The following is a 21,113-nucleotide window of genomic DNA, read 5'->3' on the forward strand; positions in this document are numbered from 1 at the left end:
GACAGCAAATTGCAATAAATACAAAATATTGCTATATGAATGATAATTAAATTGCAATCCCCTTGTGCCATGTCGTTTGTTTATATACAATAACATCTTTACTATTCTCTCAGTTTGCCGCTTCTTGTCTTTTTGCATATATGCTGATGCTATTATTAAGTGCACGGATTTTAATCAAAATAATAATAATAGAATGATGCCTGGTTCAGCTTGATTTTACATGGTCGAGATCAAGTGTGCTCTTGCTCACAAGCACATCGCTTTGCTGTTTTGTGTCTCTCTCAATGCGTTTAGAAACGAGAAAAGATAGGCTTACGACTTCTATCTTTCTTTACGTATGTAGATATACTTTATAGGGAGCTTTTTATTCCAAGAGATGTGATGGAAAGGAGAATCAGGATGTGTCAGTTTATACGGAGTGTATCTTGACTGTAGCAGGGGAAATGTATGCCCAATGTCGATAGGAGATTCAAGATGCTTGCATTTTAGTACTCTGTCTGTCCTTGTCAGTCTGTTTCATGAAATGATGAATTGAGCCGAAAAAAAAAAGACTCGATCAGCATTTCATCATCATTATACGGTATTTGTTAAACATAAAATTGGTTTAGAAACTAGATGGAACCAAGCAACTAAACAATAATAAAGTAGCCCCTATATCTTCTCTTTATGGGCTAAGTCTGTACTTACCATTCTATTCTATACATCCTCCCCTCCCCTATTAGATCTTTATACGCTATTTTTTGCTCCTAGTCTATCTCTATACACCGTATAGCTCTCCTCTTATTTTGACCCTTTCTATCATCTTTTTCTCGACATCCCCTTATGTTGTTCTTCTCCTTAATCAGAAAAAAGAGTTGATATAAATACAGTTGAATTTGAGCCATCTGGTGCAGGTTTTTTTCTTTCATCAAGTAATTCTTCTGTAGCAGTTTCAATCCAACTCTCGCTCTCTCTCTATCTCTCTCGTACACACTCTCTCGCATTTACAACATCTTTAAAATGAAATTCATTGGAGCTACCCTTTTCGTCTCTGTTGCTTACGTTGCCTCTCTTGTCTCTGGAGCAGCCATTGTGTCTATTACTTCTCCTTTACTCAACACAAAGTATAAGGCTGGTCAAGAAGCCATCATTTCTTGGATCAATCCCACTGTTGCAACCATCCCTCAAATCATTTTGGCCAAGGGTCCCTCTACTGCTCTTCAACCCATCATGACTATTGCTACCAATGTCAATGCTAATGACTTGAAGTATGTCTGGAAGATTCCTTTCGAGATTGAAAATGGCAGTGAATGTAAGTTGAAATCTCATCATTCACTCAGGTGATGGCATTGACTGATAAAATGTTGAACTTTTTAGATGCTTTCGAGCTCGGAAACTCACCTGATCTTGCTTTCGCTGGTCCTTTCACCATTGAAGGTGGCGTCGGTGGTACTCTTCCCTCATCCAACACCTCCTCCACTGGTACCAGCTCCCCTGCTCCTGCTCCTGCCAATCCTCCTGCTGGTGGTAATGCTGCTGCCACTCCCGCTGCTCCCTCCGCTACTACCGATGGTAACTCGCAAACCTCTCCTCACAACGCCAATGCCTCTCACTCCTCAGCGGCCAACAAGGAGATGGCTGGTCAAGCTATGGTTGCCTTGGGTTTGGTTGCTGCTGCCGCCTCTCAATTCTTTTAATTCTCTCTTTTATACACTCTAAATTACTATTACTTTATACTATTCCCAATTTCTTTTTACTTTCAAAACTGTTACATGTGTACTGTCTTCTTTTCCTCCTTCATTTATAGTAGCTAAACCCAAATTTATTACCATTACAAATAAACTTTGCTAATAAAGTCGATGCTCTCATTACAAACGATGATGATTAATGAAACCGTGTCAATCGAGAAACATGTCCTTCTTTTTAAGCAGACACAGATCAACAAATCTCGTCTCTCTTTCGACGTGCCTTGTCGCGCCTCGAAAGAAAGAAATTTTGACAATCAGTTTATTGTTTCGTTTTTACTCTCACACATTTTTAATGCCTGCCACTGTGAAGAGAACCAACAGCATACGCGACAGTCCAGGGCCTGAGGTAGGTGTTGCATTCTAAACATACGAGAGATGTCTCTCATCTGTGCGCCATGTTAGTCGTCTCGTGTGAACAAGAGAGTCAAGAAAACCGCCAGTTTTCAAATGGAAGAGGTGGAGCAGTCAGACGACGAGGAAGATGGAGTGCCAGGCATGGAAGATTCGCAAGATCTTCTAATTGGAAACGACGACGATGACGATGACGATGACGATGAGGAGGAAGAGGAAGAGGAAGAGCAAATGGACGAGGGCGACAGAAATGTAAACGACATTATCCAGAAGGGCCCTAGACGTAACATGGGGAACTTGGATGATCTCAATTTCAACAAAATGGTAAGCCTTTACTGCTTGTTGCTTTGTGTGCATCTCAGTGGGTACTAGCGTGCATTTCAACACAGGAAGTCAACGAGGCTGGTACCATCTCTCGTGTGGAGTGCGTCAATTTCATGTGCCATAAGTTTTTGCAGATTGATCTTGGACCCAAAATCAACTTTATCATCGGTCACAACGGAAGTGGTAAGAGTGCCATCTTGACTGCCATCACAGTTGCACTAGGTGCAAACGCAAGTGCAACCAACCGTGGTAAATCAGTCGGCTCGTTCATCAAGGAGGGAACAAGGTAAGTAGGAGCTTTGACAAGGCATACTATTAGATAACTGATGATCACTTCGCTAGTGCTGCTATCGTCACTATCCACCTCACTAACAATGGGCCCAATGCCTATCGACCTGACATCTACCCTGAGCGCATTATTGTTGAACGTAGAATCAATAAGGAGGGTGGATCTCCATACAAAATCAAGAACAAGTCAGGCCGTGTTATTTCCACCAAGAAGGAGGATTTGGTTGCCATCCTGGATCACTTGAATTTGCTGGTCAACAATCCGCTCACCATGTTGACCCAAGACATGGCGAGAAAGTTCCTGAGCGATAGTTCTGCTGAGGACAAGTACAAACTGTTCATGCACGGCACCCAATTGACTCAACTTCAGAATGACTTTACAATCATCCGCGAAAGTCTGGAGACAGCTTCAAACACACTCAAGAGAAAGAAGGAAGGTCTATCGAGTTTGCAGGTCAAAGCAGCTGAAGCTCAGAGAAAGTACCAAGACATGGAAGCAGCCAAGGAGGTGGAGAGCAAGATTGACGAATTAAACAACGAGCTGGTTTGGTCTCAAATCATCCGCAAGGAAAAGGAGAGAGATGCCAATGAAAAGCAGATGAACGAACTCCAGCATGAGCTAGACAACATTAGAGAAGCACAGGATTATTACAAACAACAAGTGCATACAGCAGACACTCATATTCTGGCTATCAATGAAGAGTGGGACAAGTTTAGAAACGAGCTGAACCCTGATGAAGAAGAAAGGAATCAATTGATCCAACAAAAGGCTGAAGCAGATATGCAGATATCGACCTACATTGTAAGTTGCTCCCGTATACCCCTCCTCCCTTCAATCCCATACAATAATTGACGATGAGCATTGTAGAGTGATCTCAATGAAATTAATAGTCAGATCAAGGTGACAAAAACAGCCAAACAGAGCCATCAAAAGCGACTAGATGAGGAAACTGAAAAGATGGAGGCCTCTAGTCGTCTCAAGCGCAATGAAATTCTTGACGAAATCAAGCATTTGGAGAAAACAATGGCTGAAAAGGTCGTTAAAGCCAAAAATTTCGACAACGAAGTGCAAGAATTGCAATCCAAGATTACGCAGATGGAGGAAGGCAAGAGAAACCTGGAGCGCGAAATTAGTCAACATCGACACCATAGAGAGGAGGCAACCAAACTCAAGCGAGACATGGAGCATCAACGTGGTGACAGAATGAGAGCGTATGGTCCTCGTATGCCTGAAGTCTTGCAATCTATTCGCAGAGAAACACGCTGGGAGAAGAGGAGGCCTGTGGGTCCATTTGGTGCCACTCTGGAGTTGCTGAAACCCGAATTTGCCACTGTTCTAGAAGGCGTGCTCAACAACTCTTTAAATGCCTTTGTAGTCGAGACGTTCAAGGACAGAGAGACACTCGACAAGATCCTTGCTGAAAACCAGATGAGAAACGTTTCCGTGTTTGTATCTGACTATGACATCTTTGACTACAGCTCTGGCGAGCCTGATTCCCAATATCTCACCGTGCTCCGTGCCCTGAAATTCAACGATGAATGGGTCAAGCGTCAACTCATCACTACCAACAAGATTGAAAAGATGCTGCTCATGTATAACCGTCAAGAAGCCGATGACCTCATGTTCAAAGGCCCTCCTCGCAACGTTGATCTGTGCTTTACTAAAGAAGGCTACAAAGTCGGTGGCAAGCGTGGTATGAAGACCGAGTCTGTTGATTCCTATCGAGGAGCACCTCGCTTCCAGAAGGACATTGACAGAGCCATTGCCCTCGAAGAAAAGAGAGTTCAGGAGGCACTTAAGCTGGAAAACGAAAAGAAAGAAACATACAAAAGAGTAAGCAAAGAGTGCAGAGATCTTGAGCAACAAAAGAAAGATTGCCTCAAATGTTTGCAAGGCGTCAAGAGAGAAATTGCAGGCTTGGAAAGCACCATCAGTCAAAAGAAGGAGGCACTCAAGGAGGAAGATCCTGTCGATTTGAAGATTTTCCACGACGACATCAAAGAGTGCGAGGAAAAAATTAAGCGATACGCCGGCCAATTCAGCGTCATTACCAACTCTCAAGCTCAGGTCAGAGAAACGCTGGCAGAAATCAAGAGAAAGTTACAAGCAATTATGACCAGAGAAGCAAGTAGACGCAACCAGTCAGACGAGTTTCGAAACAAAGTGGGCAAGATTGAGCAGCAAAAATCACGGGTCGTGGCACGCTTAGAGGAACTCAATGTCAAGGCACAGACCGTAAAAGTCCGTCTCGAGAGAAGCAAAAATCTGTGGTTGGAGAGTTCTCGCATGGTGGAAAGCTGGATCGCTCAAAGTGCTGAAGACTATCCGGACCGTATTGAAACCAGTAGAAGTCCTGCCACTATTGAAAAGGATATCAAACACCATGAGGGCATTGCGCAAGAAACGGAGGAACGACATGGCATGACGCTTACTCAAGCACAAGACCAGATGTATGCTGCATTAAAAGAATATGACGAGGCCAAGAAGACCATTGAGGGCCTGAGAAAGGTCCAAAAATGCATTAGCAAGATGCTTACCCAACGTCAGGAAAAGTGGGACGCCTTTAGACAGTACATTTCTCTTGCAGCCAAGAGCTACTTTGGTTACTACCTTCATTTGCGCGGTGATGATGGCTCTCTTCGATTCAACCATCAGCTCAAGAGACTTGAGATTCGTGTTGCTACAGGCGATCAATTCAGCAAGGGTACTCGCCAAAAAGATTCTCGTTCGCTATCTGGTGGTGAAAAGTCCTTTTCTCAAATCAGTTTGCTATTGTCCTTGTGGCAGAGTATCTCGTCTCCACTTATTTGTCTAGATGAATTCGATGTGTTTATGGATGCTGTCAATCGTAAGCAGACCATGAGCATGATTGTAAGTTGCTTTCTTTTTTTACCGTAGAAACAAGTGCTCACATAGATTGGTTTGTAGATGAACGCCGCATGTGATAACACATCACAATACATTCTTATTACTCCTCAAGATGCGAGTAACATGGAACCAGGACCTTATATCACCGTTCACAGAATGGCAGATCCTGATCGCGCTTCTTGAGCACATCCATACAGCCCAAATCAAAGGAACCAAGTACTGTTGTATATTAATGTAAATAAACAAAATCGATATAGCCACAATCCGAAAATTTATTCTACCAACAAAGGCCACCGTTGAAATCAAAGCACTCTAATCCTTGTTTCCAAATATCCACATGCTGTAGTCCCCATTTTTTATCCTGATTGTAAAAGGCGGCCTTCTTGTGCAAGATGGCTTCAATCATGGTCCCGTTCAAAGACTCAGTGTGTCTCTCTGGCGATTTTTCCCATTCATTCGGGTGCTCTTGATGACAAGCAAACGAATCGCCACTGTACACGAGTTTCTTGTCAAAGGTACCCACTGCTGTCAAGATGAACTCCATGTCCATCCACGCAACTCCGCCAGTCTCTCTGTATCCTTTGCAGTCCTTCCATGTGTCTCGGTGTGCCATTGTGAAATCTCCTGATTGATCGCCGTAGTACCAGTAATTGTCGGCATTGATGCTAGCAATTTGAACAGGTGCAGGTAGTGTGTAATGTCCCCAGTCTTGATCCGCTAAACGACATGCTTTGTACAGTGTTTCATCATCAGGGAATGGCTCCAAATTGACGATGCTTGGTGGTAAATTCTCATGGCTAGTAGACACATAGTAGGCCGCATTAGTGCATCAAGGTCAGTCTGTTCGATTCAAACTTACATGTTGTGAGCACTTTGATACTGTACATAGATAGTGTCCTTTTCGAATACACGGGATTTGACAGCATTGATAAAGTTATGTGACCATATGTCATCTAAAATAGCATGTTGGCAAACAAGTGTAAACAGCCTCAATGCAAAATGTACCTTGATTTGTGCAAACAACATATTCGCCTCGAGCAAACCGAATGCCTACATTTTTGCCCTCAAATTCATGCAATGGTGCGTTTCCCTTGTTGGGCAGTATTTTATGAATCTTGTTGGACACCGTAATGATGCGGTAATTCAGATATTTGGATCTGCGGAATCTCTGAACAGAAAATCAATTAGCTTGACAAATGGCAATACCCATCTGAAACAACATACAAAGGCGTCCAAGATTCTTCTCTTGTTTTCTGAAGGGTTCCATTCAATGATCAACAGCTCAATTTTTTGCTCTGAATGTTCTGCTAGTAAGTACGCACTGTCTATAAAGTTCTGAAATCTGTGGTGCTGGTTTCTGGTAGATATCGCGTCAGGTATAGTTGTGCAAACATAGTCCCAAATTTACATACCCAGCGTAATCATCCATCCGAGTAACAATGACAATGGAAAGGTAGTACTCAGGAGTTGCCCCTGCATCCAGGCATTGATTCCATGCTTGTTTTGTCAGTTTGATCTGATTTCTGTCAGCTGTGTTTTCAATGCATTTGATGGGCAATGGTGGCTGTTGTAGCGATGTGGCATTTGATTCTATTGCCTTTGCATAACTCTCAGTGGCGGAAGAAGAGGATTGCTGCAGTCGCTGGCTTCTGTTTGTCACGTACAAGAGACACAGCAGTGTCAGCATGATGGAGAATGCTGTGAGGGTTGTAATGGTCCGTTTGGACACATTCAATTTTGCAATCATAATGGCTGTATGGAAAAGAAATGAGAAAAAGGAAAATAAAATGAGAAACAAAAAGAAATGAGAGAAAACACAGCCGACTCAAACACAGAGGGAAGGGATCCAGATCAACTGCATGTGTGGGACAGACAGCAAAACAATGTACGCATCGAATGAGATCGCTATTCTTTTGTATACCACCACGTTGTAGCCACTTGAATTTAGCCGGGTTCAATCACTTAGCAATGGATGTAACACACAATATCAAGCCCATCATCCCCCCCCTATTATCCGCGCATCCCTGGTGGTGTAAATAGATAATTTAATCAATAAATAGAAGATGTACCAGAATTGGGCACAAGACAACACAGTTCATCATCTACAGTAGCTGCTTCCATAACGTCTGCATTGTATACAGTGGGTACCTTTTCATTTTTGTTAGTCGCCTTGAACTTGTCCTTGGACTTTTGTGAAATAATGGGCACACACCCGCCGGGCATATGCTCACATGTACAGTTCCCGCCCAGGAACTCTGGTAAATCGTCGGCTTCTATGTAGTCTAGTAGAACCGATTGGAAATTGCTTCCAAGAACGTGTATCTTGTCTAGTGTCTGATAGTAAGGTAAACAAAAAGTTGATGGATCTCTGCAGAGCATGATGACAAAGTACTCACTCTTGGATTCAGCCATGGTTTAATCACTTTAAACATGACCACAAAGGCGGATGGCGCATTTACAATAAACAAACGGTGTAGTGTTTCAGGGTAATAGTGCTGCACAATTTCTGCAATTGCCTTCAAGTGATACATGGCGCTCATATGAAATTCTGCAAAAAAAAAAAAAAAAAAAAAAAAAAAAAAAAAAAGGTTAATTTCTGTCAGCCAAGCATCATTGACACACACACACACACTTACGCCACAAACTCATATTTGTACAGTCAAAAATGACAGTTTCACTATGAATAGGCTTACCAGCACGTTCACACCCCTCTGGCATAATCACACGGTTCAAAAATTCGTTTGCTGATATTTGGTAATTGGTGATTTCAACCGCAGTGACATTATTACCCATATCTTTGGTGTTGTGATAGCCTGTGCGATCAATTAAAATTGGATGTCCCTCTTTATCGAATTTGTGAAAACAATCGCCGCCGATACAGTTTGCAATGCGAATCACACTTTCTGATAATTCAGGTTGAACAGTGAAATTAGCGTCATCAATGTGTTTGTACCCTCGACACGCTACTATTAAAGGTAATTTGTTGTACTTTGTTGCCACTGGTATGCGGTCTGTGTCCATTTTTCTACGCCAGTTGACTGTATCTATCAATTGTTGCTTGGCATCATTCTATGCAGCTTGTCAACTCTCGCTTTCTTTGCAACTGAAACATACACTTACAACAACCCACACATTGGCTTCTAGGAATTGAATCAGTTGCTATGCTCAACAGGTTAGCCTGGCATGTCGTTTGTTCGTTGGGTTTGCAATTAATTACAGCATCTGGAAACTCTTCATCAATGGATTGACTGAGTGAGTGCCGCAGTTCTATTAGCAATTGCTGTTGCTCCTCATTCGGTCCGTATGGCATCCCCATTTTTATTAAAATTTGGAAGAAAAAGGAAGAAAAAGGTTTTTTTTTGCGTCTCCATCGTTTTAAATTGCATCAAACTCTGATCATTGGAGCAATAAGATGAATTAAAACCCCACAAAGAAAACTGCAAAGCTTCTATCAAACCACACTCACCATTACAACTGTTGTCAGTATATACAGACAGAGAAGAGAGAGTAATTATTATACCTAGAGAGAAAGACCATTAGTATTCCAATCAAAAAGCAACATTGCATCTTATCTTGATCATGTTTTAAGTATGGCCTACGTAGGTTACTACTAGTTACGAGCCTTGCCTAATATCGCAAAATGAATGTAGCTAAAATGTTAGAAGAACCTTAATTGTTGATTGATATAAAATCACTAATCATATGAGTGTTTATGCTTTGGTGAGAACCAATCTGCGCAGCGGCAGCTCGCGCTACCGATTACCCTTGCGTATCTTAGCAAAATACTGCTACTTTCATTTTGATCCTCCACTTACACATAAAAACCCTATATATTAGTTGTGGATCTGATTCTTATGTGATGCTCTACATCCATATACACGTAGCTGCTTCATATATGGGCAAGTGTCATACAGATATTATCCCTTTTTAGTCAAGAGTGTGCCTAATACAGCAAAGTCTGAGTGCATTTGAGCTGCGTTTTCTCGCGTTCAAAGCCGTTTTAGATTGTCAGAATAGCACCAAACAGTTGCTCTCATCTGGCACTTACTTCCTGCCACCCTTGCTCAACTTTTTGGGGACCAAAAAAAATATGGCCAAAAATTGGCCAAAAAGCATGAGGTACCCCTCATGGCTTTCATCGAAAATCAAACGATCGCGTTTTTGACCTTGATAATGAAGACTTTTACTATGGTATATCTTGAATCAAAACGTTTCTATCAATCCAAAACAACCTCTGAAATCATCTTTGTGGAACTTTGATATATAAAATTTCGACATTTTGGCCAGAAACCTCTTTTCATATTTTTACAAATCATTCAATAAGTGTATTCAAAACATCTATATAACTTGGTACCATTGGAAGCGCCTTGCAAAATACTCCAGGAAAGCTTAAGGAAACATGGGGTGATTATCATACTTCACTAAGTCGAATCTGCAAAAATAGCTCGATCGAGTCCAGAATCATCAAAATTTGACCAATTTGGAACAGACTATGAGTCTGGATATGAATTAATTTTGGCCTATGGTTAGGCTGGCAAACTCAATGCCTTTTCATCATCATGAAAGCAATACAGTAATAATAGATGCTTTTGAAGCGTATGGAAAGTAGGTGGCAAATTACATTGCACTATTGTTAGCCATGCTATTCTTCTTGCATTCTACATTTAATAGCACCAGTCTATCAAAATACTTGTCAGATAGACTTCTTTCCTTTTTGAGGCTTTAAAAGTGTCTAGAGACTGAACATTTATTATGTTATGATAACATGAGTCAGGCACAACAGATGCTTCGAAATTGTTTTACGTATTAGGGTTGTAAAAGTGTCTAGGGGCTGAACATTTATTATAATATGATCTACCCATCATAAGGCTTTTCCATCAAGTTTGCCGGCCAAAATCAATTAAAGATCCGATTGACAGATTTCATCCGATTTGTTAATTTTCTAACTTTTTGGATTCAATTCGATCTATTTTGCCAGATTCAACTAAATATGTTGTGATGATCATGCCATGCTTTCTAATGCATTCTTGGAGTACTTTTTATGACGCATCCAACGGTGCTAATTATAAAAAGGGGTTTGAACAAGTTTACTGAGCTGTCCTCGAAAATGTAAAATAGCTATTTTGGCCAAAATGCTGAAATTTTATATATACAGGGTGCACAAACAATGCTTCAGCGTTTGCGTTGGATCGATACAATCATTTTGATTTAGTATATGCCATAATAAAAGCCTTGTATTTTGGTGTCAAAAACACGGTCGTTTGATTTTCGATGAAAATCATGAGGGATACCTCATGGGTTTTTGGTCGATTTTTGACGATCTGAAAAAAGTTGAGCAAAGGTATCAGGAAGTAACTGTTAGATGAGAGTAATTATTTGGCGCTATTTCGGCCGTCTAAAACAGCTTTTAACACGAGAAAACACGGCTTGAATGTATCCAGATTTCACTGTGATTTGCATATTTTGAGCAGAAAGAGGCAATGCGAGTATGTTATATGCTTGTAAACCTTTTTTTTTTCATGGAAACTAACATGGTGCATCGCAAGAGAGTCAAACCCACAGTTACAGAAGGCTCTTTATGATGGTGATAAATGTAGCAAGTCAACATTAGTAAGGTAGTGGATGAGCTGGCATAAATTGGTCCTCACTGATCCGTAAAGGCACTCGCGCGCTTTAGAGAACACCTGCTTACAGGAATAGAGCCACAAATATGGCCATTAAGCATTACGACCGCTGTGAACGTTGGTTTCGGCACAAACCGAACAAGCATTTGTTCAAATCGTACAACACGAGGGGTCTGAACATGATTGCAGCGTAACAAAACAACTTGATGCAAGAAAAAATTGCCTAATTGTTGTACACATGCCCTATGCCAATTATCATTTATATATTTAGAAATGATCGACAGATAGTTTAGTAAAGGTAATCGTAATATCAGTCAGCAATGACAAATCTGCTTTTGGAGTTAGCCTCATTACTATATGCCGACACTGTCATGTTTCATGATGATCATCGCGTAAAGCTAATAAGATTATACAATCAAATTGAAAGAATATCAGGAGCACACCTTTGCTGAGCATTAGTAAATTCGGCATCCTGTTAATACTTGGATTGATTGTAATGTTTATCGTACATTGAGGCCGAATCCGGGCGAACGCAATATCAACGAACTGCAAGCTTTATCAGTAGGGCGAAATCTTTTGGATGGCGTAAATATCTCAGTAAGAATATGTGTTGGACTTGGTGCGGAACGAAACATGTATTACATTCCATTACCACAAGACCTTGATACGGACGTAAATCATGCCATCGGTGTTCGGTTCCCGCAATCATTTGAAATGCTTCGCAGGTATCAGATCATGTAGACCAGTCATTAGTTCAGGGCACCTTTTGATATGTCTTTGATAGTGTTGTCTTTTTACTGGTCATTCTACAAATGACATCGTAGTCAATCTACCCCAGCACTCGATAATGAACCCATTCTCGTTGATCCCTCGTAGTCAGCTAGATTGTATATGGGCGAATGATGGTAATTAGAGTCGTACAGTATGACAATCACTAAGCTGCGTCCGCGTAAACTTTCGAAACCGCAAAGCAACATTAACATTTTATGTAGTATTGTGAAAGTCATGAACTTGGCCGGTATTAAAGTGTTATATAAGATGTCCTCGCAGTAGACAATCAGCATTAAGCTGTGAGCAGGAGGCATTTACTGAAAGTATGTAGTGGGCTGCTATACCAATGTAGACGAGCAGGATCATGCAACATTTACAACACAGGCTCATTGGTGAAAACCTTAAATGATACACACAAAAAGAATTAATGTGTAATTAGGCACGAAAGAGCTGCTGTTCTTATAGATCTCTGTTTCAATGTCTGAGTACATGTATGTAACAGAACGCATATTATGGGAGCATTCCACCATCAATAGAGCAAAATAGTACACAGGACGAGTATTTTGCATACACATATGAGCAAGCCATGAATAACGTACCTAGTTGCATTGATTAAAGTAAATGCTGTAATTGTATTATACATTGAGAGTCAATACATCTGGGCACCAATAAAGTTGAGATTCTCTTGACTGCAACCACCAATGCGAATTACTTCATTTTCCAGCATTCATTTGCTTTGTATGAAACGAATGCCAAGAAGACTTATATATGACAGGGATACCACTAAGATTCTTATACTTCTATAGGCATAGCGTGAGATATTCATCATAAAATGCCTCTAAACATTTACTCAAAAGTTGAGAATATTCCATACAACTATGTAAATCTAGAGGGAATATTAAGGTTTCAAATGTATATGGTGATATCTGGTTTGATTGAAGACGTCAGATTATAAAGCCAATTCGAGATCAAAGGTTGATAAACAAAACGATAGTGAGCACTTTTATATACAACAATTTCAATAATTTGTCATGCAAACAGCAAGAAATTAGGTATTGACATTTCATCACCTTATAAAAGATGAGAGATTTGTCGTAGATAATGACTCAACTCGATTTCATTAATTAAATGACGTGCAAGTTGGTATTGTTGCAATGTGTGGAATACGGTTAATCGTTTAATACCCTTCGCTTATGTTTGACATGTGTGAAAAAGGAAATATTTTGCCACTTGAATTGAGACATCTAGCCAAATCTCGAACCAAAGCGAGCATCTCGAATTCCAAGGGCATTGCATGAGCATTGTCGGTATATGGTAAATATATACATGGTCAATTGTATAAAGATTGGACGCATCACGAAAAGATAGGGGAAGGAAGTGTTACTTTGAAAATCATGTATTTGACACATTTGATGTATAACTGACCGATTAATACACACAAACGATTTTTGTTGGCCTGAATGGGTACCGGTCCGCCTTGATCCGAGCGCCGCTTAGGCAAATAGGTTTGTTTTGCGATATCCCATTTTTCTATAGATTCAGTAGACATTTGTACTCAAACGTTCCGGAATGACAAAATCCAAAGGAGAGAAATGCATTGTATCAAATACCAAACCCCAGTTAGCCTTGAGGTATTTTTAAAAACGAATATTCGATGAAAACTGACTACATTTTCCAAGAAGTTCTCCTGTCAAATATACTTGTCAAAATAGGACATCGGCGTTCGATTCTAAAATATCAAACGAAACCTATCAAACTATTATCAATGATTCAAAGGGAAACAGGACAAGAGTCGCAAGAGAGTAACGTGATCCTTCAATCTGGTTTCCAGACTGATTGGTGTGTTTGAGATCATTTTCACGAATATATCGTTTTTATAAATATGGACTTTTTTCTTTTGGTTACTGGCAGGCTAATTTTTTGATTTAATAGCTCTTTTTATATTTTCATTTTTTCTTTTTTTCCTTCTTTCTTCCTATTTTTCTCTCGAGATATCAAATATAAATACTACGCTCTTGTCTTTTCTCCAACCACTATCCTTCAAACAGTAACATCGCATTGATCAACCACATCTCACGAATTATGTCAGAGGACGACAGTAATTTTGCTTGCCCTCAATGCCCAAAAAGTAAGGATACATTTAGAGGAAAAAATCAGTTCATTTTTCTTGAATGTTTCTCTTTTTTTTTTTTTTTTTTCCTCTTTTCTAATATAAAATGCTGGTACTGACCTGAATTTTTTGTCTCTCTCACACACACACTCTCTCTCTCTTTTGTACTCTAGTTTTTGCAACAAGATCTAATTTGTAAGTGATTAATCATGATGAAACAAATCACTTGCTGCTATTAACGCTTGTCAACAGAAAACGCCACATGGAAAATCCCAACATTCACAACATACCATATGCAAGAAGTCGAGACCAGAAACGATGGAGTGGCCATACAAAGAAAGTATCCTCCAGAGCAGACACCACTGAAAGGTAATAGCAAGCAATTCAGTTGTATCAAATGTAGTACTAACTGACATTTAGAATGCGCAAATGGAGAGCTGAAAACAGAGACAAGAATAAACGAAACGATTTACGATGCAGAGTGTATCGACTAGCTCGTCAAAAGTTCGGCGAGGGCGATTCCGAAGAGAAGCAGCAATTCATCAATGAAGAAATCAATAGAAGACTTGGCAGACGCATGTTGTTGGAACAGAAAAACAAAGAAAATGCAGCATCTAATACGGCTACAGCGACATCAGAGGCTACAAACACAAACCCATTTCGCATTAAAGTCAAGGATGAGTTCAACAACGACCCTTCCAACACGAGATCTCCATCCACAACACCACCACAGCCAGAGACATTGAACGAATTGCCATTCTACTGCGCACCTCTTCACAAGATTGAACTGCCCTCCATCAACATGAACAACAGACGACCTAGTCAAAGTACCGAACCCTCGGGTTATATCAACAAAAGTCAGCCTCCTTCGCCAATTAGTGATACTGCCAGACATGAGGATGATGCCAACCGAAGACTCAGTGGATGCAGCATGAATTCATCTTCCAGTAGCAGATCATTTAATTATACTACTTGCAACAATACAACATCACCTAATAATACAACACATAATTTTATTAATGACAAGAGCAATTTTTCGCCATCAACAGCAACAACAAGCCCTGAGCAACTTCACGATACGTTACCACCAATGCTAGCATTGTTACCTCCTGTATCTGGTGGAAACACAACTCGATTACCTCTACAATAATAATTGTTCCTTTGCACATTGTATATAGTATATAACTCTTTATAATTCCATTTATTGCACACATCATTATTTGAATGCATCTATTTTCTCAATAAAAAAGCTGGCTCATTTTTCTTGTAGATATGTAAAAACAACATGCCATTTTATGGAGCCATCTTGACATGACCGACGAATACACACACATGCACCCCCTTTTCAAGCTCATCTGACTTGAACATGTCCAATGGCCCTATATTAAAGAGACACATAACTCCCTCCTTCCATCATCCCTCTCTTTTTTTCAATTTTTTCCTTCTTCCATTCTTACCAAACCATTAATCAACATGACAGAATTCGTAGTCTATGAAGACTCACCACTTGCTGACTACTTGCAATGTATGTTTAGACAAACAATAACAAACAAAGTCGGGTCGATTTCTAACATGTTGCAATTGATTACATCTTGTTTTCTTGCTTCACTCTTTTAGCCATTGACCAAGCTGAAGCAACAGTAAAAGTAACACCTCCCTCGCTTGTCATCAACAACGATTCACCGAAATTGCCTTCTGTCAGCACCAAGCAATCAAACATACTGAAAATGTGGAGGCTTTCTCTGTTTCATGTAAACTTTCTTTTTGTAGTAAATCTGCGGGGTCCCCATCACTTATTCTCTACCTGATTTAGGACGCATTTTCAATATCATTGCCTCGAGCAGAAGAAACAGCTTTTGAAGAGAAATTCAAATACTTGATTGTTACGTCGCCCTTATTGAACGAGACATTATCGGTTAATCATCATCACAAGCATAGTAGCAATAGCAGCAAGTTACCAAGTACTACTGAATTGCCATTTCAGTCGACTCGGACAACCAAATTAGGTGTTACTACAAATCTCATTGCAACATTGGCTTTACTTCTCGGAGCAGAAAAGCACTTTTTACAGCCCAAGGTTCCAGTCATGACCATCTTCTTTTCCACCTCAGCGTCATTGTTCTTCTTGTACAGACACAAGGTAAGATGGGCATGGACTATGTTTGTGCTTCATGCGTTCTCATACTATGCATTTTTAGCGGCGGTCATCTATCAGACAACTCTATCAGATTGCATTGTCGAGATTGCAGTCATTCAACGATCGCAGCGAGGCATTTGACACCAAAGTGCATCGTGTATTGATCACTATACAGGAAATCGAACTAGTTTCTCGAGGATACCGGCTGTCGACACCTCTATCACCTATTTCTCGAATCGAGCAGAAAAGCAAGAACAGAAAATGCGTCCAGCTTCGCAATCGACTCTCGGCGATCCTCAGACGAGCATTCATCATTTATGAAGAAGGCATCATTGATCTCATGGACGTGATCAATAGGAAAAACCTGAGCACCTTGTACGAGATGTATAATGTGCATTCAATTGCATCATTGTCTGCTATGGGAGAAGAGAATGGCGACGTATACAGTCTAGATCAGTTGAAGAAATTGGCTCAAATTATGCATTTGAAACGTAGAGAGTGCATGGTCCACTTTTTGGCTCTGGGCGTCATGACAGATGAACACGATTCTATTCGCTTTGACTACCAGCATGGATGGAGAACGGTGAATGATATACTGGATAAACTGGTGAATGAAACCGAGCAATTTACAAAAGACATCATAGAGGCATTGGATGCCGAATTTTGTATGTATTATTCGGGCTACCGTGTATTTAACAAAAAGGCTGACAAACAGACAGACAAACCAATGAACGATTTTGATAAAAAGAAGATTACATCCAAAATAGAAGACACCAGACTAAAGAAGTTTGTTCATCAACTGTCATCGTTGGAGCAGCAACTGAGGACGATGGAAGCAAAGATTTATCTATGCAGCGAGGATGTCCAACATTTGACTTTAGGTAAAAAAAAAAAAAAATTACATGTCGCCGTGTCGGATTGTCTATTAACGTGTATATCACTCGCAGAATCTTCTACTGATGACATTAGAGAAAAGTTGCGCCACGAATACATGTCAGTTCAAAAGGGTTTTGAAAGCATGGCCTCTGAATGGGAAAACGGAAGAGTTGTGCTGGAATCTTATTTGGCGCCAACTAATGTACTACCTTCTTCGCCTATTGCTTCACCAACATTGAATGCTGCTGCCACTGAAGAGGAGTCGATCGAAGAGAGCGAAGGGAAAGGCATCATTCTGGATGCTGAGGATGTAGCAGACATATTGAACCTTCCGCTCGCTTCGAAAGCATCCGTGTTTGAAGCAATCGCTGGCGTAGTTGAAAAGAATGGAAAGGAAAGATCCAAAAAGACGCGTCAAGAGAGAATTGAAGAGATGAAGTTAAAGCGTGCAAAACAGGTATCGATCATCATTGGCATCACTGGAATTTGTTAAGAATTACTAATACGCGAATGTGATTCTTTGCTAGACTGAAGAAAGATCCGCAAGATTGGATTCTCAAACCATGGTCCATGAATTGAAGAGTGTACTTCATAAAAGAATCACTGAATTGGACTTGGATGACGGACAGGACGATCATCAGAATGAGAGTCGTTAATTTTGTAGTATCCATGTTGATTGTAGAGCCATTATACCCCTTACATTACTACATTTTTGAATAAAAAAAAAAAAAAAAAAAAAAAAAAAAAAGCTAATTCGTATACAATTTTAATGCGAATCTGATGCTTCTTTTGTGTCAAGGTGTGATTTTGGCGTCGAGAAGAATTTCTTAGCTAAAGGCTTGCTATAAAGCGTCTTAAACTAACTTTCTCACTAGAGCAAACACTTTAGCTTGACCTGACCTTTGAGAGAATCATTGCAACGATGAGTATTATACTAGTTTAAGATGTCTCATATTGCCAATCGTGTCCATAGCGTTTGGTGTCATGGATAGCGCATCGTGTGTACCCTCTTCCTCTATGTCAATACATCTGACATCCATCAAGCTCCAACGTAGCTGAAGGCTGATCCGTCAAACAAGTTCTAGCTTGCTTGAATCGCTAATTGGGCAATATGCTTTCCGAAATACAAACCAGATCAGCAAGCATTATCCTTCGAGATGCAGCCAAGCGTTTGACTACTGAACATTCTGCTGTCAATTCACTTGGAAATATGAAACGAGATTAAGCTTGAACATGCAGTCTTTTAATATTGTCAAGAGTGTACATTGCAGGATTGAAGCATCATCAGTATAACATCAAGCATGGCTTCTGCTGCTCTTCGTGACCGCCAATACCTTCTCAATGTTTGACGTTAAAGGAAAAAAAAATTGTCGATTGATGCAAATCCAATTTCTTTTTTCTCCTTGATTTACTACCATGACAGACTTTTATAGATCGGTAATTGCCATTTGAAGCTTCTAGCAAAGTATAGCAAGAGATTAACCTACTGTGACTATAGCGCAAGAAGCGTAACTTCGAGAACAAAGAGCTCTCAGGACCAGACTATGGTAAAGAAAGACCAGCCAAGCGCTTTATGCCTACTCAAGATGTCAAGAGAGCAAAAGACATTCTATCCTGCAAACCCAGAAAATATACCACCAGTATTGCCATTCCTAGTAGTATCATTGACAGTGCACCTACCATTGAAATGAAGACGATTCTAGCTGGTCAGATAGCTCGTGCGCTTGTCATCTTCTCAGTCGACGAAATTGTGATATACGAGGATAAGATTCAAAAGAGTGAAGCCAAAATCAACCCCAACTTGTTCTTGGCTCGAGTCTTTCAATACATGGAAACCCCACAGTATTTGCGCAAGCAATTGGTGCCCATCAGCCCTGATCTCAAGTTTGCTGGACTTTTACCACCATTGGATGTGCCTCATCATCCCGGCATGGAGGAATACACACTCTATCGTGAGGGTGTCACTTTGGACAAGAGCAATCAAGATTCAGATTCAACATTAGTCGATATTGGCTTGTTTAGAAGAGCTCGCATTGATAAATCAGTGAAACCCGGCGTGCGTGTTACAGTAGAGTTGAGTCAACCCATTTCAGCTGCTGATACTCGCAAGGGACAGAAGCCAATGCCTGGCAAGGTGGTGAGTCCTAAGGTGCCTCGTGAGAAGACTGGCCTATACTGGGGCTACAACATTCGTCTGGCATCTTCTTTCTCTCGTGTATTGACAGAATGTCCTTATGAAGATGGATACGATTATTCTATTGGTGTGAGTGATCGTGATGCCCAAGATATGTACAATTGCGATTTAGACAATAAGGTCAAGCCTTTCGAGTAAGTAGTAGCCTGGAGCATCTAGTGAAACATATCTGATCTAATCGACCATGGCAGACATTTGTTGATTGCATTCGGCGGCCCGGTTGGTGGTCTTCAGGAAGCTATTGAGGCAGATCAAGATCTGAAGGTCGGGGGAGATGATGCAGCCGAGTTATTTGACATGTTTATCGATCCCAATGCCAAAAGTGGCACTAGAACTGTTCGCTTAGAGGTAAATACATCAACATTTGCCTACTGTTTTTGTTTTTGAATATTGACACATTGCTGCTCTCTAGGAATCCATGATGATGGTCATGTCTGTATTAAAACCTACCATTGCATCCAAAGGCAAATAAATACACTACTTCGTTGCTTTAAAATTTGATTTACCCCCCCACATCCAGAGCTTGATAACATGCCCTTCTGAGCAGGATTTGACATTTATATCGTGACTTATTACCAGGGCCTGTCTTTTTTGTTAATTTCGATTGTCAAATCTCATCCCATCTTCCATCTCTCTTACCGCCCCTTTCTACATAACATCCAGTATAGAATCATGTTGAGAGCAACTTCAAACAGCCTTACAAAAGCTACTGCTTGGAAGAACACAGCCATCTCTTCCTCTGTCAGACACTATACAACACCTAATGCTACCCCTGCTCCTGCTAGCAACAACAAGGAAAAGCCCAGCCTCTCTCAACGTTTAGGAGGCACTGGCCGTGGTAAGATCTTGGAGGGCTCATCTGATCCATTTGCCTCTTTCTTGGCCAATGCCAAGAAGCCTCGCAATAACAACAACCGCAATGGCACCTTCACTCCTCGCAATAGAAAGCCTCAACAATCTGAAGGCCAATTTGCTGATGCTCCCGAGCAACCAAAGCAACAACGTCCTAGAAATGAGAACAACAAAAACAACGCCAAGAATAGAAATAACAGACAAAACAGACAAAACGATAAGCAAAACGTAGAGGGTGCCGCTGTTGACCAAAACAACAATAGACGTAGCAATAAGAGCAACAACACTAACCGCAATAACGCACAAAATGGTGGTAAAAAGTTGAATTTGCGTAGATCACAACAACCCCAAGACATCCGAACTCGTCGTGCCACTACATTCATTGACAAAGACATTGATTGGGCTTCATTCGAAACAGCCACCCTGTCAACAGAGGCATCAGAGACTGAAGTTGCAGCAGCAGAGAAGGACAGCGATGAGTTGGTGTTGAAGGATATCCAAGGCGATTACGGCAGATACATCGCAACCGGTTCAGATCTGAAATGGCCTCCCATGATTGAAGGCGAAACTCTGAGCACGTTGGTGGGTAGCAACCCTACATTTGATCTGCAACAAAAGACTGCATTCATGGCTGCCGTAACAAAGGTATTCAATGGTAATGCTGCTGGTGCTGCCAGAAAGTAATAGAGTTGTCATTATATCTTCTTTTTTTTTTTCCATATTAAAAATTCAATGGTTTATACAAATTGGGTATTGTGATGGGGAAACAATGTGCGCTAGGTACTTGAACATTCCTTCAAGTATCTTTGCTATTGAACAAGTAAAGCTTGTTGGCATATTATCTAAGGGAGGTCTTTCCTGTTTTTTTTTTTGTATCTCGTCAAGTTGAATATATTCAGCATTGCGATAAGTTTTTTTTTTTTTTTTTTTTTTTTTTTTTTATTCGACTGTGATTGCCTACAGGATGGCATTTGTAATCGAGCACATAGC

General features: G+C 40.6%; 8 protein-coding genes across 8 annotated transcripts; 6 read left to right on the forward strand and 2 right to left on the reverse strand.

Annotated features, from left to right (window-relative positions):
• Positions 1-999: 999 nt before the first annotated feature.
• ATC70_007985 (uncharacterized protein) lies at positions 1,000-1,676 on the forward strand (the record flags this gene model as incomplete). The annotated part of the gene is made up of 2 exons (XM_064827241.1): positions 1,000-1,291; positions 1,357-1,676. 2 exons carry the CDS (start codon positions 1,000-1,002, stop codon positions 1,674-1,676), a joined length of 612 nt encoding a protein of 203 aa, XP_064687139.1.
• A 343-nt stretch (positions 1,677-2,019) lies between these two features.
• Positions 2,020-5,742, forward strand: ATC70_007986 (uncharacterized protein; the record flags this gene model as incomplete). Its single annotated transcript, XM_064827242.1, has 6 exons — positions 2,020-2,073; positions 2,130-2,402; positions 2,468-2,688; positions 2,745-3,492; positions 3,559-5,562; positions 5,620-5,742. The coding sequence occupies 6 exons, from the start codon at positions 2,020-2,022 to the stop codon at positions 5,740-5,742; spliced, it is 3,423 nt and encodes a 1,140-aa protein (XP_064687140.1).
• A 94-nt stretch (positions 5,743-5,836) lies between these two features.
• On the reverse strand, positions 5,837-7,306 carry ATC70_007987 (uncharacterized protein; the record flags this gene model as incomplete). Its single annotated transcript, XM_064827243.1, has 5 exons — positions 5,837-6,356; positions 6,419-6,512; positions 6,565-6,727; positions 6,784-6,916; positions 6,972-7,306. 5 exons carry the CDS (start codon positions 7,304-7,306, stop codon positions 5,837-5,839), a joined length of 1,245 nt encoding a protein of 414 aa, XP_064687141.1.
• Positions 7,307-7,608: 302 nt separating this feature from the next.
• ATC70_007988 (uncharacterized protein) lies at positions 7,609-8,875 on the reverse strand (the record flags this gene model as incomplete). The annotated part of the gene is made up of 5 exons (XM_064827244.1): positions 7,609-7,893; positions 7,956-8,107; positions 8,196-8,628; positions 8,680-8,718; positions 8,777-8,875. The coding sequence occupies 5 exons, from the start codon at positions 8,873-8,875 to the stop codon at positions 7,609-7,611; spliced, it is 1,008 nt and encodes a 335-aa protein (XP_064687142.1).
• Positions 8,876-14,036: 5,161 nt separating this feature from the next.
• On the forward strand, positions 14,037-15,214 carry cyn1 (Cyanate hydratase; the record flags this gene model as incomplete). Its single annotated transcript, XM_064827245.1, has 4 exons — positions 14,037-14,082; positions 14,238-14,259; positions 14,317-14,433; positions 14,485-15,214. 4 exons carry the CDS (start codon positions 14,037-14,039, stop codon positions 15,212-15,214), a joined length of 915 nt encoding a protein of 304 aa, XP_064687143.1.
• Positions 15,215-15,537: 323 nt separating this feature from the next.
• On the forward strand, positions 15,538-17,733 carry MDH1 (Malate dehydrogenase, cytoplasmic; the record flags this gene model as incomplete). Its single annotated transcript, XM_064827246.1, has 7 exons — positions 15,538-15,589; positions 15,682-15,815; positions 15,878-16,204; positions 16,263-16,866; positions 16,921-17,082; positions 17,149-17,534; positions 17,605-17,733. The coding sequence occupies 7 exons, from the start codon at positions 15,538-15,540 to the stop codon at positions 17,731-17,733; spliced, it is 1,794 nt and encodes a 597-aa protein (XP_064687144.1).
• A 760-nt stretch (positions 17,734-18,493) lies between these two features.
• On the forward strand, positions 18,494-19,743 carry ATC70_007991 (uncharacterized protein; the record flags this gene model as incomplete). The annotated part of the gene is made up of 4 exons (XM_064827247.1): positions 18,494-18,514; positions 18,576-19,405; positions 19,463-19,619; positions 19,684-19,743. 4 exons carry the CDS (start codon positions 18,494-18,496, stop codon positions 19,741-19,743), a joined length of 1,068 nt encoding a protein of 355 aa, XP_064687145.1.
• A 200-nt stretch (positions 19,744-19,943) lies between these two features.
• RTS1_4 (serine/threonine-protein phosphatase 2A 56 kDa regulatory subunit delta isoform) lies at positions 19,944-20,807 on the forward strand (the record flags this gene model as incomplete). The annotated part of the gene is made up of 1 exon (XM_064827248.1): positions 19,944-20,807. The coding sequence occupies one exon, from the start codon at positions 19,944-19,946 to the stop codon at positions 20,805-20,807; it is 864 nt and encodes a 287-aa protein (XP_064687146.1).
• Between the last annotated feature and the right edge of the window lie 306 nt (positions 20,808-21,113).

This window comes from Mucor velutinosus (genome assembly GCF_035048745.1).
Source record: "Mucor velutinosus strain NIH1002 chromosome Unknown tig00001555, whole genome shotgun sequence".
In the NCBI taxonomy this organism is placed as follows: Eukaryota; Fungi; Mucoromycota; class Mucoromycetes; order Mucorales; family Mucoraceae; genus Mucor; species Mucor velutinosus.